The 11863-nt window shown below is 32.2% G+C and overlaps 3 protein-coding genes across 4 annotated transcripts; 1 reads left to right on the top strand and 2 right to left on the bottom strand.

Moving 5' to 3' along the window:
* Positions 1-185: 185 nt before the first annotated feature.
* On the bottom strand, positions 186-1660 carry LOC124498694 (BSD domain-containing protein 1). Its single transcript, XM_047062485.2, has 2 exons — positions 1349-1660; positions 186-1271 (listed from the first exon to the last, which is right to left on the bottom strand). Exons 1-2 carry the CDS (start codon positions 1526-1528, stop codon positions 294-296), a joined length of 1158 nt encoding a protein of 385 aa, XP_046918441.2. The 5' UTR covers positions 1529-1660; the 3' UTR covers positions 186-293.
* A 54-nt stretch (positions 1661-1714) lies between these two features.
* r (carbamoyl-phosphate synthetase 2, aspartate transcarbamylase, and dihydroorotase rudimentary) lies at positions 1715-9365 on the top strand. Its single transcript, XM_047063489.2, has 5 exons — positions 1715-2298; positions 2359-5192; positions 5254-8616; positions 8684-9036; positions 9105-9365. Exons 1-5 carry the CDS (start codon positions 1890-1892, stop codon positions 9205-9207), a joined length of 7062 nt encoding a protein of 2353 aa, XP_046919445.2. The 5' UTR covers positions 1715-1889; the 3' UTR covers positions 9208-9365.
* On the bottom strand, positions 9139-11842 carry Bulli (regulator of MON1-CCZ1 complex protein bulli). 2 transcript variants are annotated; one of them, XM_047063493.2, is made up of 9 exons: positions 11581-11842; positions 11437-11510; positions 11235-11376; positions 11018-11173; positions 10896-10964; positions 10729-10835; positions 10325-10656; positions 9356-10261; positions 9139-9288 (listed from the first exon to the last, which is right to left on the bottom strand). In XM_047063493.2, the coding sequence occupies exons 1-9, from the start codon at positions 11692-11694 to the stop codon at positions 9218-9220; spliced, it is 1971 nt and encodes a 656-aa protein (XP_046919449.1). In that variant the 5' UTR covers positions 11695-11842; the 3' UTR covers positions 9139-9217. The 2 variants fall into 2 exon arrangements, with proteins under 2 accessions (XP_046919449.1, XP_046919448.2); XM_047063492.2 differs by having other exon boundaries at positions 11235-11510; positions 11581-11765.
* Between the last annotated feature and the right edge of the window lie 21 nt (positions 11843-11863).

Below are 11863 nucleotides of genomic sequence, written 5' to 3'. Positions count from 1 at the left end.
CTTTCTTTATTTAGTTTTTCTGGTTTCAAGTTCAGGAAGCCAATTTTCACTCACAAGAAATGAGTCCATTTTTTTCGTGTGTTTGTGTGTGGATGGAGATAGGCGGTTGGTTGGGTTGGTTGGTCGGTTGTTTGATGATGATGAAATTGTTTCATGCATCAATGAACAAAGTAAAGGAGAGAAAATTTTTCACAATTTTTTCTGTTACTTTATTAGATATATATTAATCAGGTAGAAATACAAAATTTTTTTTGTTTTGTTTTGTATACAAAAATCAATCAATCAATCATTGATCACATTTTAACCCAATCACCACGATCATCATCATCGCTTGAACATTTACTACTTGAATGTTCTTTTTGGCTATTTCGTTCTGTACTATTATTATTATTATTATTGTTGTTGTTGTTGTTGTTTTGGTTCATTTTTTCCCATTCACCCGTTTCCGATCTAGATATCGATGATGATGATGATGCGGATTGTTTATCATTCTTATCCACTTGTGGTTGTTGTTGTTGGTGTTGTTGTTTAGAATTTTTTGCATGTTTTTCACGTATCTCTTCAGCTAATCGTTCACGTAATTGATATACATTATAAAAATATCGATGCCAAAAATCTGAATCCGATATTGTTTGCGGTACTAATTGTTTATGAAATTTTGATATTTCCAATACATTCTCGATAAGATATTCCATTTGTTTTTGATAATTGATTAGATTAAATTTCACCAACCATTGTTCGAAATTATCCGGTGGTCCAGCTGGTTCACGACAATAGGTATTTGGATCAATTTGTAACTGTTTCAATTGATCCATCCAATTATCTATTGGCAGGATTTGTCCATCACCAATTACAACATATGGTTCATCATTCAATTCATCCACTGGATAAAATTCATTGGCAAAAATTGAATCAACAAATGTATCTTTCATTAGATTGATTGTAGTTTTTGCTGTTTCCGTAAATTTATCTGTCCATGAATTCAGGCTTTTCATATCGAATGATAAGCCAGTAGTAGTTTTATTGGAATTATCATCATTATCATCATCATCGGGGGTTTTGTGGTTCGATTTACTATTATCTGATGTAATCTGTTGTTCATCATTGCCACCATCATTTGTTCCCATACTGCCAATCTCTGTAACGGTATTGCCAATTTCATTGAATGTATTTTTCACCAATGATGCAGTCGAATACATCATATTGGTCGTATCATTTTGTACAGCATCTTTCAGTTCATTTAAATCACGTTTTATTGATTCCATTGTTGTCTTGTTGTTGATTTGAAGAGAAAATTGAAAAATTTTTATAAAAACCTGGCCAGTCTCAAATTAAATTAAATATTTACCTTGCTAACGGTTTGTTTAGCTTGTTGAACGATATTGGAAAACCATCCACCAAACGATGATGATGATGATGTCGATGGTTCCGGAGCATCATTCGTGTTCATTTGATCAATTTTAGTTTCATCATTAAGATTAGGATCAACCAGAACATTATCACTGGATTCAATCGTCGATTCGGACATGATCGAAAATCAATTCAAATTGAATTTGACGAAAAAAAAATTTCAACAATTCGAATGGATTCGATTTACTGTTTACATGGACACATCGATTGTAAAACAAAACAAAAAAAAAACAAAAAAAATAATTTAATACGCAAAATAAGTTAAACAGTATTGAACTGGTTATCCTGAAGATGGCGCCATTTGTTTTTTCTTTTGGCATTCCAAAATCGTATCGATTCGAGATTTCAATAATTTTGTTGTTACCACCATTTCATCATTATGATGATCATTTTCAATCAATTAAAATCAATGAATATATCATACACTTGTTGCTACTACCCAAATTTTTCGGATATAATTGGCAAAGGGTAAAATTGTGATGTCTGTTTTTGTGTTTGTGTGTGTGTGTGTGTGTGTGTTAACGACGATAATCACCATGTTTTCAAGCCGCGAGATTCGAGTAATCAACCACCTTAACACAAACTCATACACGCAGACACACATTGATACAGCCTTGAAACATTTTTTTTTTTGCTGCCACTATTTTTTTTTTTTCGTTGTATTTGAAACGAAAAAACCGAAACAGCATGTCAATGTTGATGGCACGTTGATATTGAAATTTTTCAAAAATATTGAAAGCAAAAAAACTTCGAATCAAATATCAAAAAGTGAATTTTTTTTTTGTTTCGAAATGTCGCAACAAGAAGCATTGTTGATCATCAAAGATGGACCAACATTTACCGGCATATCATTCGGTTATCAAGATAAATGTGTTGCCGGCGAAATTGGTAAATAGAGCTTTTGTTTTTTGTATTCGATAATTTTATTTAAAATTTTTTTTTATCCAGTTTTTCAAACCGGTATGGTTGGATATGTCGAATCGATGACTGATCCATCATATCATAAACAGATTCTTGTTTTCACTTATCCATTGATCGGTAATTATGGTGTACCGAATGATAAGGATCCAAAATTGGATGAATTCAATCTGCCCGTTTATTTTGAATCAAGAAAAATATGGCCCATCTGTGTAGTGATGAGTGAATTATCATCGAATTATAGCCATTGGAATTCCTATCAATCATTCGATGAATATTTATTGAAAAATTTCGTCACTGGTATTCATGGAATCGATACACGGCAATTGACTAGATATCTTCAAGATAAAGGTTCAACATTGGCCAAAATTGTCTACAAAACACAGGCAATTGTTGATTTTCCGTTCTATGATCCGAATACCGATAATTTAGTCGATGAAGTTTCATTGAAAGAACCAAAAATTTTTAATGAAAATGGATTCCCAAAGATATTGGCCATTGATTGTGGTATGAAATATAATCAAATTCGATGTTTAGCTCGACGAGGTGCCCAAGTGAAAGTTGTACCATGGAATTGGCCATTAGATAATGAAGATTTTGATGGACTTTTCATCAGTAATGGTCCAGGTGATCCATCATTCTGTGGTAAAACCGTGGAAAATATTTCCAAATTAATACACGATGGTGAACGACCAATTTTTGGTATCTGTCTTGGACATCAAATTCTATCACAAGTTGCCGGAGCTAAAACATATAAAATGAAATTTGGTAATCGTGGCCATAATCAACCGGTATTGTTTCGTGATCGAATCAAATGTTGTATTACATCACAAAATCATGGTTTTGCAGTGGATGAAAAATCATTGTCCAATGATTGGATACCAATTTTCACGAATGCCAATGATCATTCCAATGAAGGTATTGCACATCGTTGGAAACCATTTTTTAGTGTTCAATTTCATCCTGAACATATGGCCGGTCCTGAAGATATGGAATTTTTGTTCGATATTTTTATTCAATCTATAATCTTGTATTTGGAAGGTGGAAATAATATTCCGATTACTGAGAAAATTTCACAATATTTACTTACACCATCAATTGAATATTCGCCGGAAAATTGTCGTGCTTATTATCCAAAAAAAGTTCTTATACTTGGTTCTGGTGGACTTTCAATTGGACAGGCAGGTGAATTTGATTATTCCGGATCACAGGCGATCAAGGCATTGAAAGAGGAAAAAATTCAAACCGTTTTAATCAATCCAAATATTGCCACTGTGCAAACGAATCCAGGAATGGCTGATAAAATCTATTTTCTACCAATAACAAAAGAATATGTAGCCGATGTAATCAAAAATGAACGTCCAGATGGAATATTTCTTATGTTTGGCGGTCAAACTGCTTTGAATTGTGGTATTGAATTGGAAAAAAGTGGCATTCTACAACAATATAATGTTCGTGTACTTGGAACACCGATCAAATCAATAATCGATTCGGAAGATAGAAAAATTTTTGCCGAAAAAGTATCACAAGTTGGTGGCGAAGTGGCTCCAAACGAGGCAGTTTATTCAGTAGCTGAAGCATTGGAAAAAGCAGATAAACTTGGTTATCCAATTTTAATTCGTTCAGCATATGCTTTGGGTGGTATGGGTTCCGGATTTGCTCAGGATTCTGATGAATTAGTAAAATTAGTCAAACAAGCATTGGTTCATTCATCACAAGTATTGATGGATAAAAGCCTAAAAGGATGGAAAGAAGTTGAATATGAAGTATTACGTGATGCATATAATAATTGTATTACCGTGTGTAATATGGAAAATCTTGATCCATTAGGAATACATACTGGTGAATCAATTGTGGTGGCACCAAGTCAAACATTAACGAATCGTGAATATAATAAATTACGTACTATGGCCATAAAAGTTGTAAAACATCTTGGTGTCGTTGGCGAATGTAATATCCAATATGCATTGAATCCATATTCGGAAGAATTCTATATTATTGAAGTCAATGCACGTCTTAGCCGCAGTTCTGCATTAGCATCGAAAGCCACTGGTTATCCATTGGCATATATTGCTGCAAAAGTTGCTTTGAATATTCCATTACCATGTTTGATAAATAGTGTAACCGGATCCACTACTGCTTGTTTTGAACCAAGTCTTGATTATTGTGTTGTGAAAATACCACGTTGGGATTTAGGTAAATTTACCAACGTAACACATTTGATTGGTAGTTCAATGAAAAGTGTTGGTGAAGTGATGGCAATTGGAAGAAATTTTGAAGAAGCGTTTCAAAAAGCTCTACGAATGGTCGATGAAAGTGTTATGGGCTTTGAAACGAATTTGAAGAAAGCAACAAAAGAAGAATTAGAATGCCCTACGGATAAACGAATATTTGCATTAGCTGCAGCATTGGAAGCAGATTGGAAAATTGAAAAATTACATGAATTAACAAAAATTGATCTATGGTTCTTGTATAAATTGAAAAATATTATCAATTTTCAACAACATTTAAAATCTTTGAAATCACTTTCAAATGATGATTTGATACGGGCGAAAAAACTTGGATTTTCCGATAAATTTATTGCCCATTGTGTTGTTAGTCATGAATTGATGATACGAAAACAACGAATTGCTAATAATATTCGACCATTTGTGAAAAAAGTCGACACCGTTTCAGCTGAATGGCCTGCATCGACAAATTATCTTTATCTTACATATAATGCAACCGAATCCGACGATACAATGATGGCCAGCAATAATAATAACGGTGGCGGTGTTATGGTATTGGGTAGTGGTGTCTATCGTATTGGTTGTTCAGTGGAATTTGATTGCTGTGCTGTTGGTTGTGTACAAGAATTGGCCAAAGTTTGTTGATGAATGTTTTTCATTTTTAAAAATTCTAAAAAAATTTTTTTTTTTTTTACAGATGAATAAACGTACAATTATGGTAAATTGTAATCCAGAAACAGTTAGCACTGATTATGATATGTGTGATAAACTTTATTTTGAAGAAATTTCTTTCGAAACTGTTATGGAAATATATGATATGGAAAAACCGGAAGGTATCATCTTGAGTATGGGTGGACAATTGCCCAACAATATTGCAATGGATTTATTTCGTCAGAAGGCAATTATTCTTGGTACATCACCAGAATTTATTGATAGTGCAGAAAATCGTTTTAAATTCTCTCGATTAATGGATGAAGTTGGTATTATGCAACCACAATGGAAAGAATTGACGGATATTGAACAAGCAAAAAAATTTTGTTCACAAGTTGGCTACCCATGTGTTATACGTCCATCATATGTGCTGTCTGGTGCAGCAATGAATGTTGCACATTCAGAAAGAAATCTAGAAAATTATCTTAATGAAGCCACAGCTGTTAGTAAAGAACATCCAGTGGTAATCTCGAAATTCATTAAAGAAGCTAAAGAAATCGATATTGATGCTGTGGCTCAACAAGGAATGTTAATCGCAATGGCTGTTTCGGAACACGTTGAAAATGCTGGTGTTCATTCTGGCGATGCTACATTGGTTACACCACCACAAGATTTGAATAAAGAAACATTGACAAAAATCAAGATTATTTGTGAAAAAATTGCCAAAGCTTTGGAAGTTAATGGACCATTCAATATGCAATTGATAGCTAAAGATAATGATCTTAAAGTTATTGAATGTAATCTACGAATATCACGTTCATTTCCATTTACATCGAAAACATTGGATTGCGATCTGGTTGCATTGGCTACACGTGTTATAATGGGCATTCGTGAAACACCGATCGATTTATTATCGAAATCATCAATGATGGATGATCGTGGAATCAATAATAACGCTCATTGTTATCGCCGAGTTGGTGTAAAAGTGCCACAATTTTCATTCTCACGTTTAAGTGGTGCTGATGTCACATTGGGTGTTGAAATGGCTAGTACCGGTGAAGTTGCCTGTTTCGGTGAAAATCGTTATGAAGCCTATTTGAAAGCAATGATTAGTACTGGATTTCGTATTCCCAAGAAAAGAATTGCATTAATATCGATTGGTGCTCATAAACATAAATCTGAATTATTGCCAAGTATACGAACATTACATCATATGGGTTATCGGCTATATGCTACATTAGGTACAGCTGATTTTTATAATGAAAAAGACATTCCTGTTGAAGCCGTAGAGCTTCCGTTCCTTGAAGATGATACCATTCCAAATCGTACGAAAATCAATGATATTGCACAATATTTATCTAAAAAAGAAATTGATTTAGTTATCAATCTACCGATGAGAACAAGTGGTGCACGGCGTGTTTCAACACTTGGTTATCGTTATAGGCGATTTGCCGTTGATTATGCTATACCATTGATATCGGATGTAAAATGTGCTAAATTATTGGTTGAAGCATTGAAACTTATTGATAATAACCCACCATTGAAAACACATATCGATTGTTTGACTTCGAGAAAAATCATTCGATTACCTGGATTGATTGATGTTCATGTACATTTTCGGGAACCTGGTGCATCGGAAAAAGAAGATTTTGAATCCGGCACTTCTGCCGCTTTAGCTGGTGGTATTACATTAGTCGGTGCTATGCCCAATACAAAACCACCGATAACGAATCAAGAAACATTGCAACAAGTTTTAAATATTGCTCAAACAAAAGCAAAATGTGATTTTGCTTTATTCATGGCAGCTACAAATGATAATGCCGATGAATTAGCAAGCATTGCCCGTTCCACTAGATTTATGGCTGTAAAAATGTATCTGAATGATACATATGGACAGCTAAGATTGGATTCAATGATTGAATGTATGAATCATTTTGAAAAATTACCAAAAAACGTTCTGATCTGTGTACATGCTGAACGACAAACCACAGCGATGGTGATACTATTATCACAATTATATGATCGTCATGTTCACATTTGTCATGTGGCACGTGAAGAAGAAATTTTGATGATTAAAAAGGCTAAAGAAAAAGGAATAAATGTTACATGTGAAGTGACTCCACATCATCTGTTTCTTTGTGAAGATGATATTGAACAAATTGGAAAGAATCGTTCAAATGTTAAACCAAATCTTGTGACGGCTAAAGATCAACGTGCATTATGGGAAAATTTGTCCATAATCGATGTATTTGCAACAGATCATGCACCACATTTAGTAGAGGAAAAAGATTCCAATCAAGCACCACCTGGATTTCCTGGTCTCGAAACAATGCTTGCATTGTTATTGACAGCTGTACGTGAAGGAAGACTTAAATTGGATGATTTGATTAAAAAACTTTATTATAATCCGATGAAAATTTTCGATTTACCAGATCAACCTGATACATATGTTGAAGTTGATTTGGATGAAGATTGGATCATACCACAAGCAATGTCATTTACAAAATCACGATGGACACCATTCGCTGGTCGAAAAGTCTACGGACGTGTAAGACGTATTGTTTTGCGTAATGAAGTTGCATTTGTTGATGGTAACATCCTGGTTCAACCAGGATTCGGTCGTAATATATTACAAACATTGGAAAATAAAACTCCGGCCACCAATATACATACATTAAATATTGAAACAACAAATATTGAAGAAACAATGGCAACACCACCAATGATTGATGATCAATCGGGTGATCAAAACATTCCAACATCCACCAATACATCATTATCCGTTTTGTCGGCAACATTACAGCAACAGACAACGGAAATTTATTTGGAAATGTTTAAAGAACTTGGAATTAACGATAAATCATATTCACCAAGAATACCAGCAAATTTACCAACCATTTCACAAGTGCATGGTTTATCTGGCAAAAATGTTCTATCCGTTATGGATTTTAATCGTGAACAATTACATGAAATATTTAATTTAGCACATAAATTTCGTATCTGTGTAGCGAAAGAAAAACCATTGGATCGTGGAAATGAACCACCTGTGGCTGTTGAATCAATTTTAAAGGGAAAATTGATGGCTTTGATATTCTATGAAGTTAGCACCCGTACATCATGTTCATTTGCTGCAGCGATGCAACGTTTAGGTGGTGGTATTATCTATATGAATATAGAAACATCATCAGTACAGAAAGGTGAAACATTGGAAGATTCTGTAGCAGTGATGTCAAATTATGCTGATGTTGTCGTATTGCGGCATCCACAAAAACATGCCGTAGAACGTGCATCAAAAGTATGCCTAAAACCAATCATCAATGCTGGTGATGGTATTGGTGAACATCCAACACAAGCATTATTAGATATATTTACTATACGTGAAGAAATTGGCACCGTTAATAATTTAGTGGTAAGTTTTTTATTCAATTTTAAATTAACGTTTATAATTTATTAATTAAAATTTTTATTTAAATTAGATAACATTATGTGGTGATTTAGCCAATGGTCGAACTGTACATTCATTAGCAAGAATGTTAACACATTATAAAATTTGGTTAAATTATGTTTCACCACCACAATTACGAATGCCAAATGAAGTGAAAGAATATGTATCATCCAAGAAAATCGCTCAAAAAGAATATGATTCATTGGAATCGATTCTTTCGGAAACTGATGTTCTTTATATGACAAGAATACAACGTGAAAGATTTGGTGATATGAAAGAATATAAAAAATACTGTGGTATGTACGTCATAACACCACAATTGATGACAAAAGCTAAAAAACGTATGATTGTAATGCATCCATTACCACGTGTGAATGAAATATCGTAAGTTTTTCATCATAATTTATTGTTGTTGAATTTGTATTTGTTGAATTGATTTTTTTTTTTCATAGACCGGATTTTGATAATGATCCACGTGCTGCATATTTTCGTCAAGCTGAATGTGGAATGTACGCACGTATGGCATTATTAGCTATGGTGATGGGAAAATTTTAACCGTACACCGTCATAAAAGTACGGATATTTTACTACCGAAAATATTTTCAAATTGTCGTTCATAAATGATACAATTTTCTCCTGAAAATTTTGAAAAAAATGAATCATTTTGTTGTATTGGAAATTAAAAAACAAAAATTATATTCACCTTTAACAAATTCTAATGAATTTCTTAATTTTAAATTTCTTAATTGAAAAAATTTATAAACTTGATGAAAAATTTTCACATCTTTGGTGGCGAAAGCTGCTTCTAAAAATTTTCTTGCCGACACACTATAAATATCGCCATGTTTTTCTACATAACGTAATGCACGAATAATCTGATTTTGTGACAATAATACTTCGACAATTTCATCATCTGATTTGTTCAATCTTTTTAACATATCCAATCCAAGCTGATAACCATATGGATATTTTTTACGACTTAACGATAATAATAAACAAGCCAAATGTGTTGAATCAGTGAATACATGGTATTGTAAAAATTGATGCATTTGATAATAATTTCCCGATTTGATTAGATGATTAATTAAGAATTCATAGATGAAAAAATCAATTTGAATATCATGACTAGATAATGAATGAACATATTCAAATACGATAGCGATGCCAAGATTATTGTCAATACGATCTTCAGTGAAATATTCGAAAAAATTGCTTAATATATCTTTCTGATCAATTGTGGTCATTGTTTTATGTCGTATATAATCAAATGATGATGATGATTCAATCGTCATCAGCATCGTCGTCGTCATCGTTTTGTTTTGTCGATTATTAATCAATGATTCTTTATATGTAAGATTCAATTTATTGAAAACCAACGATAAATTTCCAATAGGATTTTGACCATATTTTTTACTTATATTAACAATATTTCGACAAACTTTCAATATGATTGATTTGGAATTGCGACGTAATAGCAAAAAATCGATAAGTATTGGTACATTTTTTATTAATCGTTCCATAAACTCTAGATTCAATTCCAAGAACCAAAGACAGCCATATTTTGCATCGATTATTATGTTTGGCTGAAAAATGACCCAATTTGGTGAATCTATACAAATGAATGAATGAGAAAAAAAATGAAAAAAAAATTCAAATTGGAAAAAAAACTTACATAAATCATAATCAATAACATTGTTAATTTTATATGGTCTAATTGCACATTTCGAAATGATTGGCAGATGATATTTCACATTATCAACGATTTCATTTGCCGATAAATTAATATCAAATATCATTGAACTTTTTGTCGTTTGATGATGTATGATGACTATATCATCAACAATATTGATGGCAAATCTTCCGGTCAGATTTGTGATTAACACGTCCGTTTTTTGTGGCTGTAAATCTTTTTTATAATGAAATGTATAGACAATAACACGAGCACCAAATTGATCTTTAGCAATGGGTTGATGTTTCAAAATCAATAATCGTGGTTTGCCATATCTAAAATTCCAAATGAACAAAAATTGAAAAAATTTTCTTTCATTACAACATATAACGATTTATATGGCTTACAAATTTACAACGGTAACATCTCTTTCTTGTAGATAATTATTGTTTGTATTTTTTGTTTGATATGTCAATTCAATTTCAAATTTATTTAGCCTATATACATTGGATAACTTTGGAAAAAATCGGTAAACAATAACAGAAAACGAATGATGATGATGATACACACTTACCCTGAATGAAAATGGATGTATAACATTTCCAAATGTTCCATTGGCAATTAAAAGTATACCTGAAGCAGGCTAAAAATAATAATAAATAGTGATTAAATTGAATTTGAAAAAAAATTGCTTACCTGAAACACAAACCAATCAACGGTTAAACTAAAACATTTCAATGATTTTAGACATTTTTTATCGGCTAAAACTTGTAAATAATCGATACCATTATTCGATATGATTACAATTTCATTATTATTTGTCCAAAAAAATCCAAGAATTTTACCATTTTTCTGCAAATATTCAAACAAAATGTTGAAAACTTGTTGATATATTGTTCACTGTTAAAAATACCTTTAATTTATGTGTAAAAAACTCTTGTGGTTGATCGTTTTTGAATAGAAAAAATTCAACATATTCAACTGACCGTTGTAATGAAAGTATTTCATAGTTTGGTGAAAATTTTATTGAAAATATATTGCCACGATCCTGTATGCTGCAAATGAAAAATTCTAATGAGTATTTTGATGTAAAAAATTCTTTGATTTTCTCATACCAGAATTTCATAACAAATCCATCAGGATTTTTAACAATAATTGCTTCACTACCTCTATCGATCACAATGAAAACCTGAATATAGTGGAATAATGGTTGAATTGAATTGAATTTCAATCAAAAAAAAAAAAAAAAAAAAACATACCTGTCGATTGGATTCATCATAGAAAACGCTCACATTTTTCGACACTGGCTTGAAATCAATACGTTGATCGCTTAAATTTAGAACATAATCCTCTTCTTCATTCTGTAGATTCATATTGGTAATCCTATCAAGAAAGATTTAAAATCCGTTGATAATATATGACAACAACAATCACTGAAAAAAATATATCCAATATATCTCGGTGATGGATCCTTGATTGAAATCAAAGATTTACGGATATTTTGTCATCTCCTATATGAATGAATTCAAGTTTTTTTTCAAA

The sequence above is a fragment of the Dermatophagoides farinae genome, chromosome 2 (genome assembly GCF_024713945.1).
Source record: "Dermatophagoides farinae isolate YC_2012a chromosome 2, ASM2471394v1, whole genome shotgun sequence".
Lineage (NCBI taxonomy): Eukaryota > Metazoa > Arthropoda > Arachnida > Sarcoptiformes > Pyroglyphidae > Dermatophagoides > Dermatophagoides farinae.
This window is presented reverse-complemented; position numbering and strand designations above follow the sequence as displayed.

Bases quoted from the DNA above. Each gene is read 5' to 3' on its own strand.
- r (XM_047063489.2), top strand. From the start codon at position 1,890: ATGTCTGTTTTTGTGTTTGTGTGTGTGTGTGTGTGTGTGTTAACGACG. The intron at 2,299-2,358 runs GTAAATAGAGCT...TTTTTTATCCAG, and splicing joins ATGTGTTGCCGGCGAAATTG to TTTTTCAAACCGGTATGGTT. The intron at 5,193-5,253 runs GTTTGTTGATGA...TTTTTTTTACAG, and splicing joins GTGTACAAGAATTGGCCAAA to ATGAATAAACGTACAATTAT.
- LOC124498694 (XM_047062485.2), bottom strand. From the start codon at position 1,528: ATGTCCGAATCGACGATTGAATCCAGTGATAATGTTCTGGTTGATCCT. The intron at 1,272-1,348 runs GTAAATATTTAA...ATCAACAACAAG, and splicing joins CTAAACAAACCGTTAGCAAG to ACAACAATGGAATCAATAAA.
- Bulli (XM_047063492.2), bottom strand. From the start codon at position 11,694: ATGAATCTACAGAATGAAGAAGAGGATTATGTTCTAAATTTAAGCGAT. The intron at 11,174-11,234 runs GTATTTTTAACA...GAATATTTGCAG, and splicing joins TTTTTACACATAAATTAAAG to AAAAATGGTAAAATTCTTGG. The intron at 10,657-10,728 runs GTAAGCCATATA...TTGGAATTTTAG, and splicing joins GATGTTACCGTTGTAAATTT to ATATGGCAAACCACGATTAT.